The 16972-nt window shown below is 45.1% G+C and overlaps 1 protein-coding gene across 1 annotated transcript in view; it reads right to left on the bottom strand.

The window, feature by feature from the left end:
* Positions 1-16972, bottom strand: part of UBR1 (ubiquitin protein ligase E3 component n-recognin 1) — a 596438-nt gene that overhangs the window by 136430 nt on the left and 443036 nt on the right. The window contains 2 exon segments of the mRNA XM_029598685.1: positions 605-660; positions 10608-10756. Of these exon segments, the coding sequence (XP_029454545.1) occupies positions 605-660; positions 10608-10756 (205 nt within the window).

Here is a 16972-nt window from a genome sequence, read left to right as displayed (position 1 = left end):
TCTGCTGAGTTTGACATTATTGTTGATGAATATTTTCCCTTTGTCTCCATTGAAGTTCTGGGTTTACTACTAGGGCTGTTGAAGTTGCTGCAAAATAATGGGTTGCTGTCTACAATAAGCATATGGATTGTAGTGTTTGTTGAGAATAGGAATATGTTTTGGTTTTTTTTTTTATATTTGCCCTGGAGAAATCTTCTTTGCAAATAAGTAAGTATCCATCTCTAAAGCAGATAATGATTGGAGTGTGGCGCTTTGGTTCTTGATGGATTCTATAGTTTTATTTTGTTTTCAAAAAATTATCTCCTCCTCATGGAGTTTCTGCACCACTGAATATCCAATTTAAATTATGCAGATATGTTTATCCATATAATTTTCCCAGTCTACCTGTGGCTCAATATCGACTTTAGAGGAACTAAAAGAAAACACCTTGATTTCTGCAACTTTGTTGGGGAAAAATAATCACACACTTCAGATTTAAAATCTGCTGTTGAGTGGAAGCACAAGCTAACACATAAAAGCTAATTAAGGGAGATGAGATGTTAAATAATGTTCAAAGTTCCAAGTACATAAATGATTTAAATAAGCTCTTTCCTGTGGATTTTACCTGTCTATTTTGCAGAGATCCAAATAAAGGTTTTCCATCATCTTCTAACAGGTTTTCTAAAAAAGAAAACACATAACAAAATATGGCACTGTTGATATTTTGATTTCCATTTTACGGCCCTCTTATCCCATACATTTCCTTGGCAGCCATGGTTCTCCCAAACTATATTACTAAAGAAATAAAACCCTCCCAAAAACAGACATTTCATTTCCCAAACAGGCAGAGGAGTGAAATTCATTGCAGCTGGGTGCACACAACATGTAGTGATTTGAACCTTCATCCCCAGTTGAAAGGAGAAATGACTACTTACCTGATAATTTCCTTACTTACCTGATAATTTCCTTTTCTTTAGTACATAACCAATGGGTTATGCACCTCTACCAGCAGATGGAGACTGAGCAAATCTGACATCACAGTATATATATTCCTGCAGTGACATCAGCTGCCAGTATTCTCTGCAAAAGCCAACTGTGGACAAACTAACAAAACTTGATTAACAGATAACCATTCTAGCACTTAGCGAACAGGAAAACACTGAGCTCAAAGAATGTAATAACACTAGTCTAAGGATTGATTGATACTTACCAGTACTCCCTGGAACACACAGCCACACCGGAGGACCATAGCACAAGCATTCGGCAGTCAAGGGCGGGAAGGTGGATTCACCTGTCTGTACGAAAGAAAAGGAAATTATCAGGTAAGTAGTAATTTCTCCTTTCTTAATGTTCAGACAGGTGAATCCAAAACCAGTGGGATGTACCCGAACTACTGCCGAACAGGGCAGGAAGTTGCCTGCAATCCAGTCAAAACCACACGTGCAAAGGCTGCGTCCTCCCGGGCCTGCATATCCAGGTGATAATGCCTGGAAAAGGTGTGTAAAGAAGACCATGTCGCAGCTTGGCAAAGTTCGACGGGAGATAATAGTCTAACCTCCACCCATGACACTGCCTGAGCCCTAGTGGAACGAGCCCTAACCTGACTAGACAGCAGCTGCTTAGCATCCACATATGCGGCCATGACCACCTCCTTAATCAAGGGGGCTATTGTAGCCCACGACACTGATTCAACCTATTTACTTCCACTGTGAAGAACAAACAGGCAATCCATCTTCCTGAGAGGTTTAGAAACCTCCAAATACCTCAAGATATGCCTCTTGACATACAAGGACCGAACAGGTGATATTCCTTTGCATCCCTTTCCCTTTCCAAAGACGGCAGGGAAATGACTGATTCAAGTGAAAATTCAAGACCACTTTTGGCAAAAAGGAAGGAACAGTATGCAGCTGTATTGCCCCTGAAGTCAATAGTAGAAATGACTCTCAATAAGACAAGGCTTGCAATTGGGATATCCTATATGCTGAACACAACTGCCATAAGAAACACAGTTTTCAAGGTCAGTAACTTCAAGGAAAGGTTACACATCAATCAATAAGTAGGGCCCACAAAAAAAAATCCAAAACTAGATTAAGCCTCTACAAGGGCACCAGTAACTGCAAGGGAGGATGAAAATGCTTCACTCCTTTCAAGAAACGGGCCACATCTGGATGAGCCGACAAGGGTCCACCATTCACCTGACCTCAGAAACAGGCAAGAACTGCCACATTTATCTTTAATGAATTAAGGGTCAACCTTTTACACAATCCATCCTGCAAAAATTCCAAAATGAGTGGGATCTTAACAGAACAAGGAAGAACTCCTCAATCTTCACACCAACCCTCAAACACTCACCAAACCCGCACAGAGGCTAAAGAAGTGGAGAACTTTCTTGCTCGCAGCAAGGTGGCAATCACCGCAGTAGAATATTCACGCTTTAGCAACTGAGCCCTCTCAAGGGCCATACCGTAAAAGAAATTTGAGTGGGATCTTCGTAAAGAACATGCCCCTGCTGTAGCAGATCTCTGTGTGCCTGAAACTGGAGGGGAGAGTCCACCCGGAGCCTTTGCAGATCTGCATACCACTGTCTCCTGGGCCAATTTGGTGCCATCAGAAGCACCACCTCCCTCTGACTCTCTATCTTCTGAACCATTCTGTCCAACATGGGCCATGGAGGAAAAGCATACAGCAGCTTACCCTCCGACCACTCCTGCACAAGGGCATTGATGCCCAAGGATTTTGGATCTCTTCTGCGACTGAAGAATCGAGGAACCTTTGCATTGCGAGAAGTCACCAGCAGATCCAGAAATGGAAGGCCCCAGCGATCTATTAGCTGAAACGCCTCTTTTTACAATTCCCATTCTCCTGGATCCAGACTATCTGCTGAAAAAGTCTGCTCTTACATTGGCTTTTCCTGTAATGTGCAAGGCTGAGATCTCCTGAAGATGCACTTCTGCTCATCTATAAGTTGGGCTATTTTCCTGCGACATTTGCTGGCTCTTGGTTCCTCTGTCGATTGATGTAAGCCACTGCCTTGCATTGTCCGACATTATCTGGACTGCTTGACCCTGCAATCAGTCTCCAAACCATAAGCATGCCAACCGGACAGCACAGGCTTCCAGCTGATTGATGCTCCAGAGAGACTCTTCTGTACCCCAGTGCCCTTGTGCTGTCAGCTCCTGACAGTGAGCTCCCCAACCTTGGAGGCTCACATCTTTCATGAGTACTAGCTAGTCCGGTGATCTTAGAGAAACCCCTTTTCTTAGATGATCCGCTTGCAACCACCACTACAGGTGAATGCAGACTTCCATCGGTAGGTGAAGCTAAATCGAATAGTCCTGAGACTGCGGGCTCCAACATGACAGCAGAGAGTGCTGAAGAGCACGCATATGTGCCCTCGCCCACGGCACCACCTCCAGGGTCACCGCCATTAAACTGAATACTTGTAGATAAGACCACACTGTTGGATGTATCATGTTCATCAACAGATGCACCTGCGCCGTCAGCTTCTGAATGCGGCCCTCCAGCAGGAACATCCTGCCCTACTTCATGTCATACCAAACACCAAGATACTCTAGTGACTGAGATGGTTGAAGATTGCTCTTCACCACCCAACCTAATTCCTGCAACAAGGAAATTATCTTGCGCAACACCTGGAGGCTCTCTTCCAGATTCTTGGCCTGAATCAGCCAGTCGTCCAAGTACGGGTATACTAGAATCCCAATCTCTATCAATTCCACTGCCGCCACCACCATAGCCTTGGAAAACGTTCTGGGCATGGTGGCCAAACTAAAAGGCAGAGCTTAAAACTGATAATGGAATCCCAAAACCACCAAATGCAGAAACCATTGATGCTCTAACCGGATGGGAATATGCAGGTATGCCGCAGACAAATCCAGACACATCAGAAAATCCCCTGACTAGACTGCCATTATCACTAAGCGCAAGGTTTCCAATCGACAACGATTCACATAGGTTGACCCCCCTTGAGATGTAGGATGGGACAAAAAGAACCCTCCTTCTTGGGCACAACAAAATAAATGGAATATCGGCCCGTATTTTCTTGAGATGTGGGCACTGGTACCACAGCTTGCAGACTGAGAAGTCTAAAAGTACACTCCACTACCTGTCTCTTCTGTGGAGAGTTGCAGAGAGACACCATGAATACATCCCAAGGAACACTGAAAATCCAGCACATAGCCATCTTGTGTTTCCTTCAGAACCCACTAGTCTGTCGTGATTTCAACCCACCTCCAATAAAAGAGAGGCGACCCCTATCGCCAGTTCCTGGGGGGGCACACCTTATTTGGGAAGCTTGGGGGGCTCCACTACTCGAGTCTGTGCCATCTGGGCTGCCGGAGACGAAAGGACTGAGATCTAACCAAAGGTCGAGTCCTTTGAAAGACTGCTCTTCTGTAGGGTTGAAAGCGTTTTGATCCCCTAGTATGACCTCTCATGCTGAAGGATCGCAGCGTCTGTTTCTTATCCTCTGGCAAGCGAGGAACCTGGGACTTATCCCACTTATTGGCTATTTTCTCCAGTTCGCTCCCAAACAAGAGCGAGCCTTTAAAGGGCAGTTTTGTAAGGTTAGACTTGGAAGTTGCATTCTCTGACCAATTTCTCAGCCATAACTGATGCCTGGCTGCTATTACCGAAGCCACCCCTCTGGCTGAAGTGCGGACCAAATCAAAGCCCACATCTGCCAAAAAGGTGGCTGCTGGTTTCATCACTGCCCTTGCATTCACACCAGATTCATCAACCTCCTGAGAAAGAAGCAAACAAGAGTGAGCCATCAGGCAACAACAAGAAGATATTTGTTAATTCATTGCCATTGCTTCAAAGGACTGCTTAAGAATGGCCTCAATTCCGGAGCCAAAGGAGACGGCGTGCGGAAACCGCGGAGACCATGGATCTGGCGGACGTGCGCAAGAGATCATACAATGCATCCGCGCTGTAAGCGATTACCGCCTCCAGATGATTCGCCTGTGTGGCTTCTCCTTCCGAGAGATCAGCATTGGCCTGGAGTTGCTGATCCCAGCGAAGGTCCGCCCGAAGTGCAAAGTTACTACATATCGCTGCGCAGACACCCAGCGCAGACACCTCGAAGACCTTCTTGAGCTGGAGCTCCAGTTTCCTGTCCTGTAAGTCCTTAAGAGCCGTAGCCCCTGTCACTGGAATCGTGGACCTCTTCGTCACGGCTGACACCGCTGCGTTCACCCGAGGAAGACGCATGATCTCCAAAGCGTTTTCTGGGAGAGGATACAGCTTGTCCATAGCCTTGCTTACTTTCAGACCCAAATCCAGAGTGTCCCATTCCCAGAAGAGAAGGTCTGTCGCCGAAAAGTGAAAAGGAAAGGACACCGTCGGTCCCGAGACCCAATAAGACCAGGTCCATAGCTCCCAGACGGGATTCTGCCGGCAGAGCGTCTATTCTGAGCTCCTGCAGGATGGCTGGAATAAGCGGTGCCAACTCATCTTTTTTAAAAAGACGTACCACCCGTGGGCCATCCCCGTCCATTGCTTGCGCTCCCTTGTTGGTACTGGGCTGCGCTGATACCTCCGTATCTGCCTCATCGGCGCCCCCCCCCAGGGGCCTTACCGGAGGGTCCGTCTCGTCCTGAGATGTGGAATCCGTGTCCGTCCCTGGCAGGATGGACCGCAATGGTCTTTTTCCTTTTGGTGGGTCCGAATCCCCCCGGGACTTATTCCTTTTACGTTTCTCCTAGGACTTTGGCTGAAGCCCCAGCTTCCCAGGAGTTAGCTTTTTAACCCTTTCTTAGCTTTAAAAACTTTGTGCATAAGTAGCACAAATTCTGAGGAAAAAGATTATTCCGAGGAGGAGCCCTCCGGGCTATCCTCCTGTAAGGGAGAGGCCTCCCCCGCTGTAGCGTTCCACCCCCCAATGGGAGCTGTTGAGGAGAAAGCTTGGGAGGCAGCGATCCCTCCCCCAGCACTGACCGCGTGGCATCCCGAAGTGAGCTCAAAATGGCCGTCGTTCCTGCGCTCAGCGGGAACGGATCTTCCAGCCCTGCCTCACCCGGTCCGGCGCTCACTGGCAAATGCGGCGCTCGTAAACGACACCCCTCCCCCCCCCCCCGATCGAAATCGGAAGAGCCCTCTTCTCCCTGCACGCATCCCGAACACAGGCCGTCGCACGCGGCACAATGATCCCAGAGGCATCTGTCCCCACTGCCGCCTGCAACCCCCGATGAAAACTGCAATAAAAACTACAGAAAACAGCAGAGACGATAGCGGAGAGCTGGTGCGCAAAGGCAGAAAAACCAAACACTTTTTTTTTTTTTTTTTTTTTTTTTTTTTTTTTTACAGAGGAGCACTTGCCGATTGTTGTCCTTGGTGCTGGACCTCCTGCTCCAGTGGGGGGGTGAGTGAGCCGGGCTCCCCGGTATCACCCCCGACGCTGCTACCCCAATGGGACCGGGTCCTCGACCCTGAGCAGCGGCCTCAACCATGGGGGATGGTCCCCTCAGAACCTTCTAACCCCCTGGGAGGCTCCCAGCAACGAAGGACCTGACTTCTTTATTATTATTATTTTTTTAAACCATGGAAATTAACAAATAAATCCCGACTATAACTAAACTATACTACTACACAATCAGGAATCTCCAGAGACTGTGGGTTTTGCACCCGCCATCTGCTGGAGACAGAGTAAGACTGAGAGGCTGTGGGTGGCACCTTGGTATATGACAGAGCCCGTCAAAGTCTTGCTCTGTCTCCATCTGCTGGTGCGGAGGCAAAACCCAGGTGTCTGGACTGATCCGGGTACGTACAGGGAACAACTTTATAAGGTAAACATGAGTCAATTACTTGCAAATGTTAACACAGGCAATACCTCAAATACCTCCAATATGTCTGGGAAACACATTTATAGTGAGTACTTAAAAGATGAGGTCAATATCTAAAGGCTTTGACTGGTTAATTTTTGGAGTCAGCCAAACAAATCCCAAGGTCTGAAATATTTCCCCTGCTCCCTGGCTAAATTTTGCCCAAGCAAATTGTTGCTTGCACAACATTTACCTGGGGGAAAGGCAGCACTAAGGGTGTTCCTGGGGTACAGTTTTACTTTTTCTTGGCAGTGCTGGTATTCAGCATAGCCCAGACAAAGTTACCTGAGTAACTTTACCTGGATAATTATCCAGCTAACTTTATCCAGGTATATGCAATGGCACTTTCACCCATTCAGTGGGTCTTTGTATATGGATTTCTATGCTACACAGAAACATATGTTCATACCATGTAGCACACAAGGAGAAATTTGTTCTTACCTGATATTTTCCTTTCTTTGAATCCAGCCAGACCAGGGCAGGTTTGTGGGTTATACTCACCAACCAGCAAATGGAGACAGAGACGGACAGACTTGCTGATGTCATTCTGTCAGTATATTCTGTAACAAGCTATGAGAAGCCCAATTCTTTCTCCCTACAACCAGGGGGGATTCCAGGAGGGAGATGACAGAATAACCAGAAACACGGAACTCAGATTTTATAACAAATATACTTCATTGAAATTTACCACTAAATAAGAATACTACCACAAACTTTCTTTTTCCTAAAATATTCAATAGCAGACAATGCTGCTAAGCAGAACAGGGTGGATTCAAGGAACATAAGAAATTGCCATGCTGGGTCAGACCAAGGGTCCATCAAGCCCAGCATCCTGTTTCCAACAGAGGCCAAACCAGGCCACAAGAGCCTGGCAAGTACCCAAACACTAAGAGGATCCCATGCTACCGATGCCAGTAATAGCAGAGGAAATTCCCTAAGTCAACTTGATTAATAGCAGTTAATAGACTTCTCAAGAACTTATCCAGACCTTTTTTAAACCCAGCTATACTAACTGCACTAACCACATCCTCTGGCAACAAATTCCAGAGCTTAATTGCGCGTTGAGTGAAAAAGAATTTTCTTCAATTGGTCTTCCTTGGCAGGCCCGACCCTCTGGAATTCCTTGCCCCCGATCTCCACTTAAGAGCCATGTTCTCAGAAATTTAAGAAAAAGCTTAAGACATGGCTTTTCAAACAGGCATACCCTAAATAGAGTCCATTTCCCCCCTTTCCTTCCCTCTATTCTTCTTGCTTCTTCTCTCCCCTTCCCTCTAGGCCCCCCCCCTCTTACTTCCAATCCTCATCCCCATTATTTCACTGTATTCATCGTATTTTATATAGTTGTATTCATATTTTATATAGTTTACTGTATTCATCTTATATTATTTCAGTTTTAGTCCTGTAAATTCTCTCCCATGTATTTCAGTTTCTCTTTTGCCTTTTTTTAATATTCTCCTTATTTTATATTATCCATTGTTAGTCCTGTATTTTATTCCCCCTGTATTTCAGTATATTTTATGTCTTGTATTTCAGTATTTCTTACGCCTTGTATCTCAGTTTATTTTTGCCCCGTTTTTCAGAATTTCCTATGCCTTGTTACCCCGTACCATCTAGCCGTTATTAGTTAGACCACTTTTTGTCTGAATCCTCTTCCCCTGTGTATTTTAGTACCCTTTTTCCCCTGTTACCTTCCTCTAGCTTCCTCGTTCATATTAGTTTCTCCTATTATTCCATTTTACCCCCCCTCAACCCCCTTGTTCTTTGGTTCCTCTATCGTTCCCTTGTTTCCCCTACCCTTGTTCTCTGTAATACATTATCTGTAAACCGATATGATGTACCTACGAATACCGGTATAGAAAAGTTCTTAAATAAATAAATAAATAAATAATAAATGTGCTACTTGCTAACTTCATGGAGTGCCCCCTAGTCCTTCTATTATCCGAAAGTGTAAATAACTGATTCACATCTACTCATTCAAGACTTCTCATGATTTTAAAAACCTCTTGTATCCACCCTCAGCTGTCTCTTCTCCAAGCTGAACAGCCCTAACCTTTTCAGCCTTTCCTCATAGGGGAGCTATTCCATCCACTTTATCACTTTGGTTGCCCTTCTTCTGTACCTTCTCCATTGCAACTATATCTTTTTTGAGATACGGCACAGTATTCAAGGTGCAGTCTCACCGTGGAACGATTAAGAGGCATTATGATATCTTCCGTGTTATTAACCATTCCCTTCCTAGTAATTCCTAACATTGGTTGCTTTTTTGACTGCTGCAGCAGACTGAGCCGACAATTTCAAAGCATTATCCACTATGATGCCTAGATCTTTTTCCTAATATGGAACCTAACATCGTGTAACTATAACAAGGGTTATTTTTTCCTATATGCAACACGTTGCACTTGGTCCATATTAAATTTCATCTGCCATTTGGATGCCCAATCTTCAGTCTCACAAGGACCTCCTGCAATATATCACAATCCAATTGTGAATGGACCGCAATACCTGAAAATAACTCCAAACCTTATGCCTCTTGGTGTATAACAATGCATGCTCTTGCCTCTAGAGTTGCTGCATCCCCTGAAGCATTAATTAATTGTGATCTCCTTTCATTTTGAAACAAACTCCCAGATACTCCAAGGACTTAGAGGCCTGTCACTTGTTCTTCACAAAATGTATCATCCTGCTCAGCTCCTGTGGCAGCTAAACTACTCTGGCTGTGGCTGACTCACTCTCTTAGGCCGATTTCACTCAGCTCAACCAATCATCCAGATAACGATAAATCAGAACACCTTCTCGCTGTAAGGATGCCTTCACCACTACCATCACCTTGGAAAAGGTCCTTGGAGCTATGGCCAATCCAAAAAGACAGGTTCAAAACTGTATTGAACAGTTTTTGGCCCTAACCCAGGAATAAACTGGAAGTTCCCTGGTCTAGGGTTGTACTCAACTGAGGGAAGGAACATGCAAACTTTCGCCTCAGGAGCTGTCCAGCCACTTCCAATATTTTTTTCTTCACCCTGCTTAACCAAGCCTCAGCTCATAGCATGGGAGGTTTGCCTACTATCTGCTGGAGACAAAGACTACTGTAAGGCTGAGGTTAGAATGGAACCTTATAAGGAGCAATGTCAGCAAACCTGTTAGTTTCCATCTCCATCTGATGGTTGGTGAACATAACCCACATATCTGGTCTGGTCTGGTTAGATGATGAGGAAAATCAATTACATGTCCACAGTTTTATAAACACCTATTCAAAGGCTGACTTTATATATTCATTTCATTGGTAAGGATCCATTTAAACAACTTTCTAATTTCCTGTAACCAAGTTCGCTTTATTAGGCCCTGCTCACTATTATATTTATTAGTCATCTAATTCAGAAGAATGGCTCTAGCCTATACGCACAAAATGGCACAAATATCCTGTAGAAATAAAGCCTTAGTAAGCTGTCTATCACAGTGTTTTCTCTGATTTTGAGCTTATGTAGGATATCTCTTCACAAACGTGGTACCCAATTAGTTAAACAAGGAAACTTAGTAATTTGCCATTTACTCTTCTTTTCCAGACTCCAGATCAGGTCTTTTTCACATATTTGTCTGGTGGTATAGATTATATAAGCCCCCAAGTCTTCAAACCTGCAATTCAACAAATTCTGATGTACTAAAATCACTTATTATTTTAAGTCCTGATTGTAATTTCTTCATCAGAACTATGTAACAAAAGAGGTAGAAATCTAAGTGGATTGAAAGCAAATCCAATTTTTCATCTTAAAACTTCTCATCTGAACTACTTACCTATGGATTGAATGGTGAAAGCACAGGTGCTCCAAGCCATCACAGGAACACGAGGATCTACTTCATTGGGAGGAACCTTCAATCCAACTCGATAAGCTGTGGTGGCGAAGAGAATCAGCATTTCCTTGATACTGTTAGAATATTTGGCTCTGGGAAGTACAAACAAGAAAGCAGCAGTGAGTCACAACACTGGGCTTTTCCACTTAAGCACCAACTATCTTCTTCATAGACAGCTATGTAGTAATTCTTGGAAGGTATTTCTGCTGGAAACAGAGAACTTGTTCACAGGCTAGGCATGGAACTTCAGGTCAAAAATGCAAAGCTAAATATGCCCATTTTGATATAGACTACGAACGAGGCACCTAACCATTTAAGCAAAACTTATAGCACTGTAACCGCATCAAAATAAAACAGGGTTAGTAAAATTACTTACCTATAACTAGGGTTCTCTAACAGCAGCAGCTCAATAATTCACACCAATAGGTGATGTCACCCAATGACACTGCTGGATATCATCACCCACTTCTATGGGTGATCCTGCTTGTCAATGAAGAGCACAGAGTTGCTTACCTGTAATGTATGCTCTCCATATCCAGTGGGATAATCAGCCACACAAATGGGTGACATCACCCATCTGTGTGAATCTATCAGTTCATAATGGAGAAATTTAGTCTTACCTGATAATTTGCTTTCCTTGAATCTTGCTAGACCAGTCCAGATGAGTGGGTTTATGCTAGAAGATATCTGTGAGACGGCCACTTAGTCAACCATATCTTCAGCAAGCATTACACGTACATGTAAAATGAACATTAGTAAATGCTAAAACAGATGCAGGATTTTGAGTAGGTGTTCTCAAGGCAACTCTGTTTTCTATCTATCTGCATTAGAATGGGCTGGAGTACTTCCCACATGTCTGGACCGATCCTGCACTTTGTAAATAAGGAAAAATGTAGTCTTACCGGATAATCTCCTTTTCTTGTATCCTGCTAGACCAGTCAAGGACCAACTTAGGAAGTCAAGGACTGCAGCTGAAGCTGAAAGCCTTGGGTTCAGCAGAAAGGTCATGTTGTATTACTTCGAATTTTGAAAAGTCTGAGACATTTTCTGAATCTATTTTCTCTACTTCTCGTTTTTTCATCTATCGTGCTGTAATGTGTGTGTGTGGGGGAGGGGGTATGCAGGGTTCTTGGAGGTTTTTCACCTTTTGTATTTGTTAAAATAATCTTTGTTAGTTGTTATAATGGGTTTTTATTATTCCAGTGCATTGTCTAAAGAATACTGGCAACTCACTGTAGTCACTAGAAAAGTTGTGTTCTTAGTCTACCTCTGCTGGCAAGGTTGCATAAACTAACAAGTCTGGACTGGTCTAGCAGGATAAGAAAATGGCCATTAAGAACACAAGCAAATGATGGGTGAGGAGAGGGGAAAGATGTTGGTTAGTATTCAAAAATGAATTGGTACCATTGGTACATGCATCGGAGCATTCACTACAGAAACTGTAAAATATTTTGATGATTATTCTGCATTGTACTAAGCATACTTCTGCACAGTGCAGTATTGCCTGATCGATGTATGCTTTTTCCTAGTAAGAGCTTTTAGGCACTTTTTGTCCCCACCAATTTCCAGTAAACGCAAGAAGTAGAATCGGTATAAAAATGGACTTTACTGAATCTTGCCCGACTCTGGCCGAGTTTCGCTCAACGAGCTGCCTCAGGGGCTTAAGAGCCACTTGAGTTGGCTCAGATTAGCATGGATCTCTCATATCATACTTAGAGAAACATTCATCAGCAAAAACTGACTATGAAATCTGGTTTTAAATCAGCCACTTTTAACAGCAAACCACTGTAAACGCAATGGCGTTTTAGTTCTACTCGCTGCTCAAACAAAATGGTGCAAAGATTCAATAAAGTCCATTTTTATACCGATTCTACTTCTTGCGTTTGTTGCTATCAGCCATCTTGGATCGGTTGCCGGTTTGTTTTCTTGGCCCACTAATTTCCAGCCATGTTTTTTTAATGTATGCATATAACATACGTAAGTTGAAATTCAGATTTTTAACTTTGAGCTTTATATGCATAATTATGAAAGTTCTAAATGCAAGTGGAAAAAAAGAAATGGATTGAAATGGAACTGGAAGGACATTCTCACACACACACACACATATACTCCATTTCTCAAACATACAGAACCCATTTTTCTCACACACATACATTCTCTATTTCACACACACAAACACCACCAGCATCTGTCACCATCTCACATGCAAGCAAATTCAAGTGCCCTTTCGAATACATACACAAAGCCTCAATTGTGCATACACACACATATAGCCAATGTTGCTCACAGTGGGTTGTTAGTCCTCACATATGGGTGACATCACAGGATGCAGCCCAATCACGGAACACTTTTGTCAAAGTTTCCAGAACTTTGACTGGCCCCTACTGGGCATGCCCAGCATGGCACTAACCCTGCAGCCAGCAGGGGTCCCCCTTCAGTCTTGTTAAAAAGCTACAGGTAGTGCCGAAAATAAAATAAGAAAACGTAATGAACCCAACACCGCGGGGCGGCAGCCGAGTTTCGTGAGGACTAACATCTTGCTGTCCTGTGAGAACACCTGTTACAGGTAAGCAACATTTGCTTTCTCACAGGACAAGCAGGATGGTAGTCCTCACATATGGGTGAGTACCGAGCTGAGGATGTCTGAACATGCACCAAATGTACTCAGGCGTGCAAGGCACTAGGCCTGGGATGAAATTTGGTCGAGGGCATCCTGAACCCCAACGGGCAAGCGGAAGGGTGTTGGTACGTCACATTGTAAATAGGTTGCGCAAGACAGACTGGCCAAAGATGGAATCTTGTCTTCCGGCTTTGTCTAAGCAATAATGGGCTGTATAGGTATGGAGAGAACTCCAGGTGGCAGCTCTGCAAATGTCAGGAAGCGGCACAGAGTGTAGGTGTGCTACTGCAGTTGCCATGGCCCTCACAGAGTGTGCTTTAACACGTTCTTGAAGTGGAATGCCCGCTTGCTGATAGCAAAAGGATATGCAGTCCGCTAACCAGGAGGAGAGAGTCTGTTTACCCACAGGCTGCCCCAATTTGGTAGGATGGAAAGAGACAAACAATTGAGTGCTTGTCCTGTGGGCAGCTGTACAGTCCAGGCAGAACACTAGAGCCCGTTTGCAGTCAAGGGTATGCAGAGCCTGTTCTCCTGGATTGGAATGGGGCCTGGGAAAAAAGGTAGGTAGTATAATGGATTGATTGAGATGAAACTCCGAAACTACCTTAAGCAAGAATTTAGGGTGAGTGCGGAGTACTGCCCGGTCCTTCAGAAGTTTAGTGTAAGGTGGATAGTTAACTAGAGCCTGTAATTCACTAACTCTGTGAGCCGAAGTGATTGCCAAAAGGAAAATCACTTTCCATGTGAGATATCGAAGGTCACAGGATTGAAGAGGCTCGAATAGTGGTTTCATGAGTCGACCCAAAACTAGGTTGAGGTCCCAAGAAGGGGCCTGAGGACACAGAGGAGGCTTGAGGTGAAGCAAACCCTTCAAAAAACGTGTTACAAGGTGTTGTACTGATATGGGAACATCCCCGACACCTTTATAGAAGGCGGCTACCGCACTGACATGCATCCTGAGGGAGGAAGTTTTTAGACCTGACTCTGACAAGTCCAGAGATAGTCCAGAAACCGTGATTGGACAGGTAAAGGGGTCAAGGGACTGAAAAGAGCACCATGACATAAACCTGGTCCATTTGTAAGAATACAATTTTCTCATGGAAGGCTTGCGTGAAGCAATCAGGACCCGGGAAACTGGTTCAGAAAGGTTAAGTGGCTGAAGGATTAACCTTTCAACATCCATGCCGTCAGGAACAAGGCTTGAAGATTGGGGTGGCGTAGGCACCCGCCGTTTTGAGTGATTAGAAGCGGGTCCTTTCTCATTGGAATGTGCCTGCGAATGGAGAGATCCTGAAGTATTGGAAACCACACTTGGCGCGGCCAGTGAGATGCTATCAGGATCATGGTTCCCTTGTCCTGACGTAACTTCACGAGAGTCTTTGAGAGAAGAGGAAGTGGAGGGAATGCATATAGGAGACCGGTTGCCCATGAGAGGGAGAACACGTTTCTTGGCTGATAGTGTTGGCTGTGAGTGAGAGAGCAGAAGCTGTCTACTTTGCGATTTTGAGGTGACGCAAAGAGGTCTATTTGAGGATGAACCCATTGTTGGAAGATCGAGTTCGCTACTGAGGGGTTGAGAGACCACTCGTGCGGTTGAAAGGTGCGACTCAGCTTGTCTGCCAACACATTGTCCACTCCCGGCAAGTAGGTGGCCCTGAGGTACTTCGAGTGGGAGAGGGCCTCTGCCCAGATCTGTGCAGCTTCCTGACACAGAAGGTAGGAGCCCATCCCTCCCTGTTTGTTGATGTACCACATGGCCACCTGGTTGTCCGTCTGGATCAGGATGACTCGATTGGAGAGGCGATCCTGAAATACCCTGAGAGCATAGCTGATTGCTCGAAGCTCCAGGAAATTTATTTGGTGTTTGGTTTCCTCTAGAGCCCAAGTCCATCCACTCCCACAATTCCAACTGGCTCAACCTCCCTTTCACTGCCCCCCAGTCCACCCGAGCCACCAGATCTACCAACAAAGGCACCCTACATGTCCAATCCCTGAAAATGGCTCATCTCTCCTCTACCCGCGACCGTGCTATCTCTATTGCCGGTCCAGCTCTCTGGAACTCTCTACCTGACCACATGCGCATTGAACCGTGTGCAATTAAATTAAAAAAAAAACTAAAAACACTTCTGTTCAACCATGCTTATCCAGAATAACTTTTCCATCTCCCCTCATAGTCCCCCCCCTCCAGGGGACTGCCCTCTCCTTATATTAAGGAGACTACCATTGTAAATTATAAATTGTATTCTCTGGTTATGACTTTCTTGTTTTATCTATCCTTCCTACTGCTTATTTATTTTACCCCCCGCCCAGTTACATTCTCCTTGTTGAAATGTATTTTCCAAACTAAGTTATTATGTGAACCGGTATGATGTACCCACTAATGCCGGTATATAAAAGTTTCTAAATAAATAAATAAATAAATAAGATCCTTGTGTCTGCAGATCGGCCACATGGGCTCCCCAGCCGAGATTGGAAGCATCGGTGGTGAGAGTTCTTTGAGGGCCTGGAGCCTGGAAGGGCAAGCCTTGGAGGAGGTTGACCTGATTTCTCCACCAGGTGAGAGACTGATGGAGTGAGTCTGTTACGTGGACAATGGTCGACAGGGGCTGAATGGATTGAGTCCATTGTGACCTTAGAGGCCACTGCATGACTCATGGCCAAGAGGGCCATTGGGGTGACCTGAACTGAGGACGCCAAGTGTCCCAGGAGGATGAGAAAGTGGTGTGCAGTCGTGGAGTGCTGAGACTGTAGCTGGTCTGCAAGAGACACGAGATTGAGAGCTCGCTGTTGAGGCAGAAAAGCCTTTGCCTGCAAGGTGTCCAAGTCTGCCCCAATGAACGATAAGGTTTGAGATGGGACTAAGTAGGATTTGTCGTAGTTGATGAGAAATCCGTGCGAAATTAGAGTGTGTAAGGTAAGACGTAGGGATGACAGAGCAGCTTGCTGAGTGGGAGCCCTGATTAACCAATCATCTAGATAGGGGTAGACATGAACACCTTGAGTTCTGAGGAAGATTGCAACCACGATGAGGCATTTTGTGAAGACTCGTGGTGCAGACGTGAGGCCGAGTGGAAGCACTCGGTACTGATAGTGCTTGGGGCCTACTAGAAACCTCAGGTATTTGCGATGGGATGGAATTATCATGATATGAGTGTATGCATCCTGGAGGTCTAGAGAGCAGAGCCAGTCTCCTCTTTGTAGAAGAGGAAGAGAGTCCAAGGTTACCATTTTGAACTTCTCTCGCTGGAGGTACTTGTTGAGGGCACATAGGTCCAGAATTGGACGAACACCCCCCGATTTTTGGGGGATTAGAAAGTACTGGAAATAGAACCCCAGGCCGTGCTGAGAGTAGGGTACGGGTTCTACTGCCTTGGACTGGAGGAGGAGGGAGACCTCCTGTTCCAGAAGGATGGAGTGATCGGATGTTCTCCACGTCGGTAGAGGTGGGGAGTCCGGTGGAATGGAGAGAAAGATCAGATGAAAACCCTGAGCAATTATCGCCAGGACCCACTGGTCTGAGGTGATTGAGTGCCACCTGTTGTTGAAATGGCACAATCAACCTCCCACTGGTATGTGGGGCAATGGAAGCTGGCTGCTGTTCTCTATGGTGGAGTCAAAAACTGGAAGCAGGACCTGGTTGAGGAGGTGCTTGCGGTTTTTGTTTTCACATCTGACGAGACTGAGTTTT

This window comes from Rhinatrema bivittatum, chromosome 4, assembly GCF_901001135.1.
Source record: "Rhinatrema bivittatum chromosome 4, aRhiBiv1.1, whole genome shotgun sequence".
Classification (NCBI taxonomy): domain Eukaryota; kingdom Metazoa; phylum Chordata; class Amphibia; order Gymnophiona; family Rhinatrematidae; genus Rhinatrema; species Rhinatrema bivittatum.
Note: the sequence above shows the minus strand (reverse complement) of the source record. Positions and strands in the feature narration are given on the sequence as shown.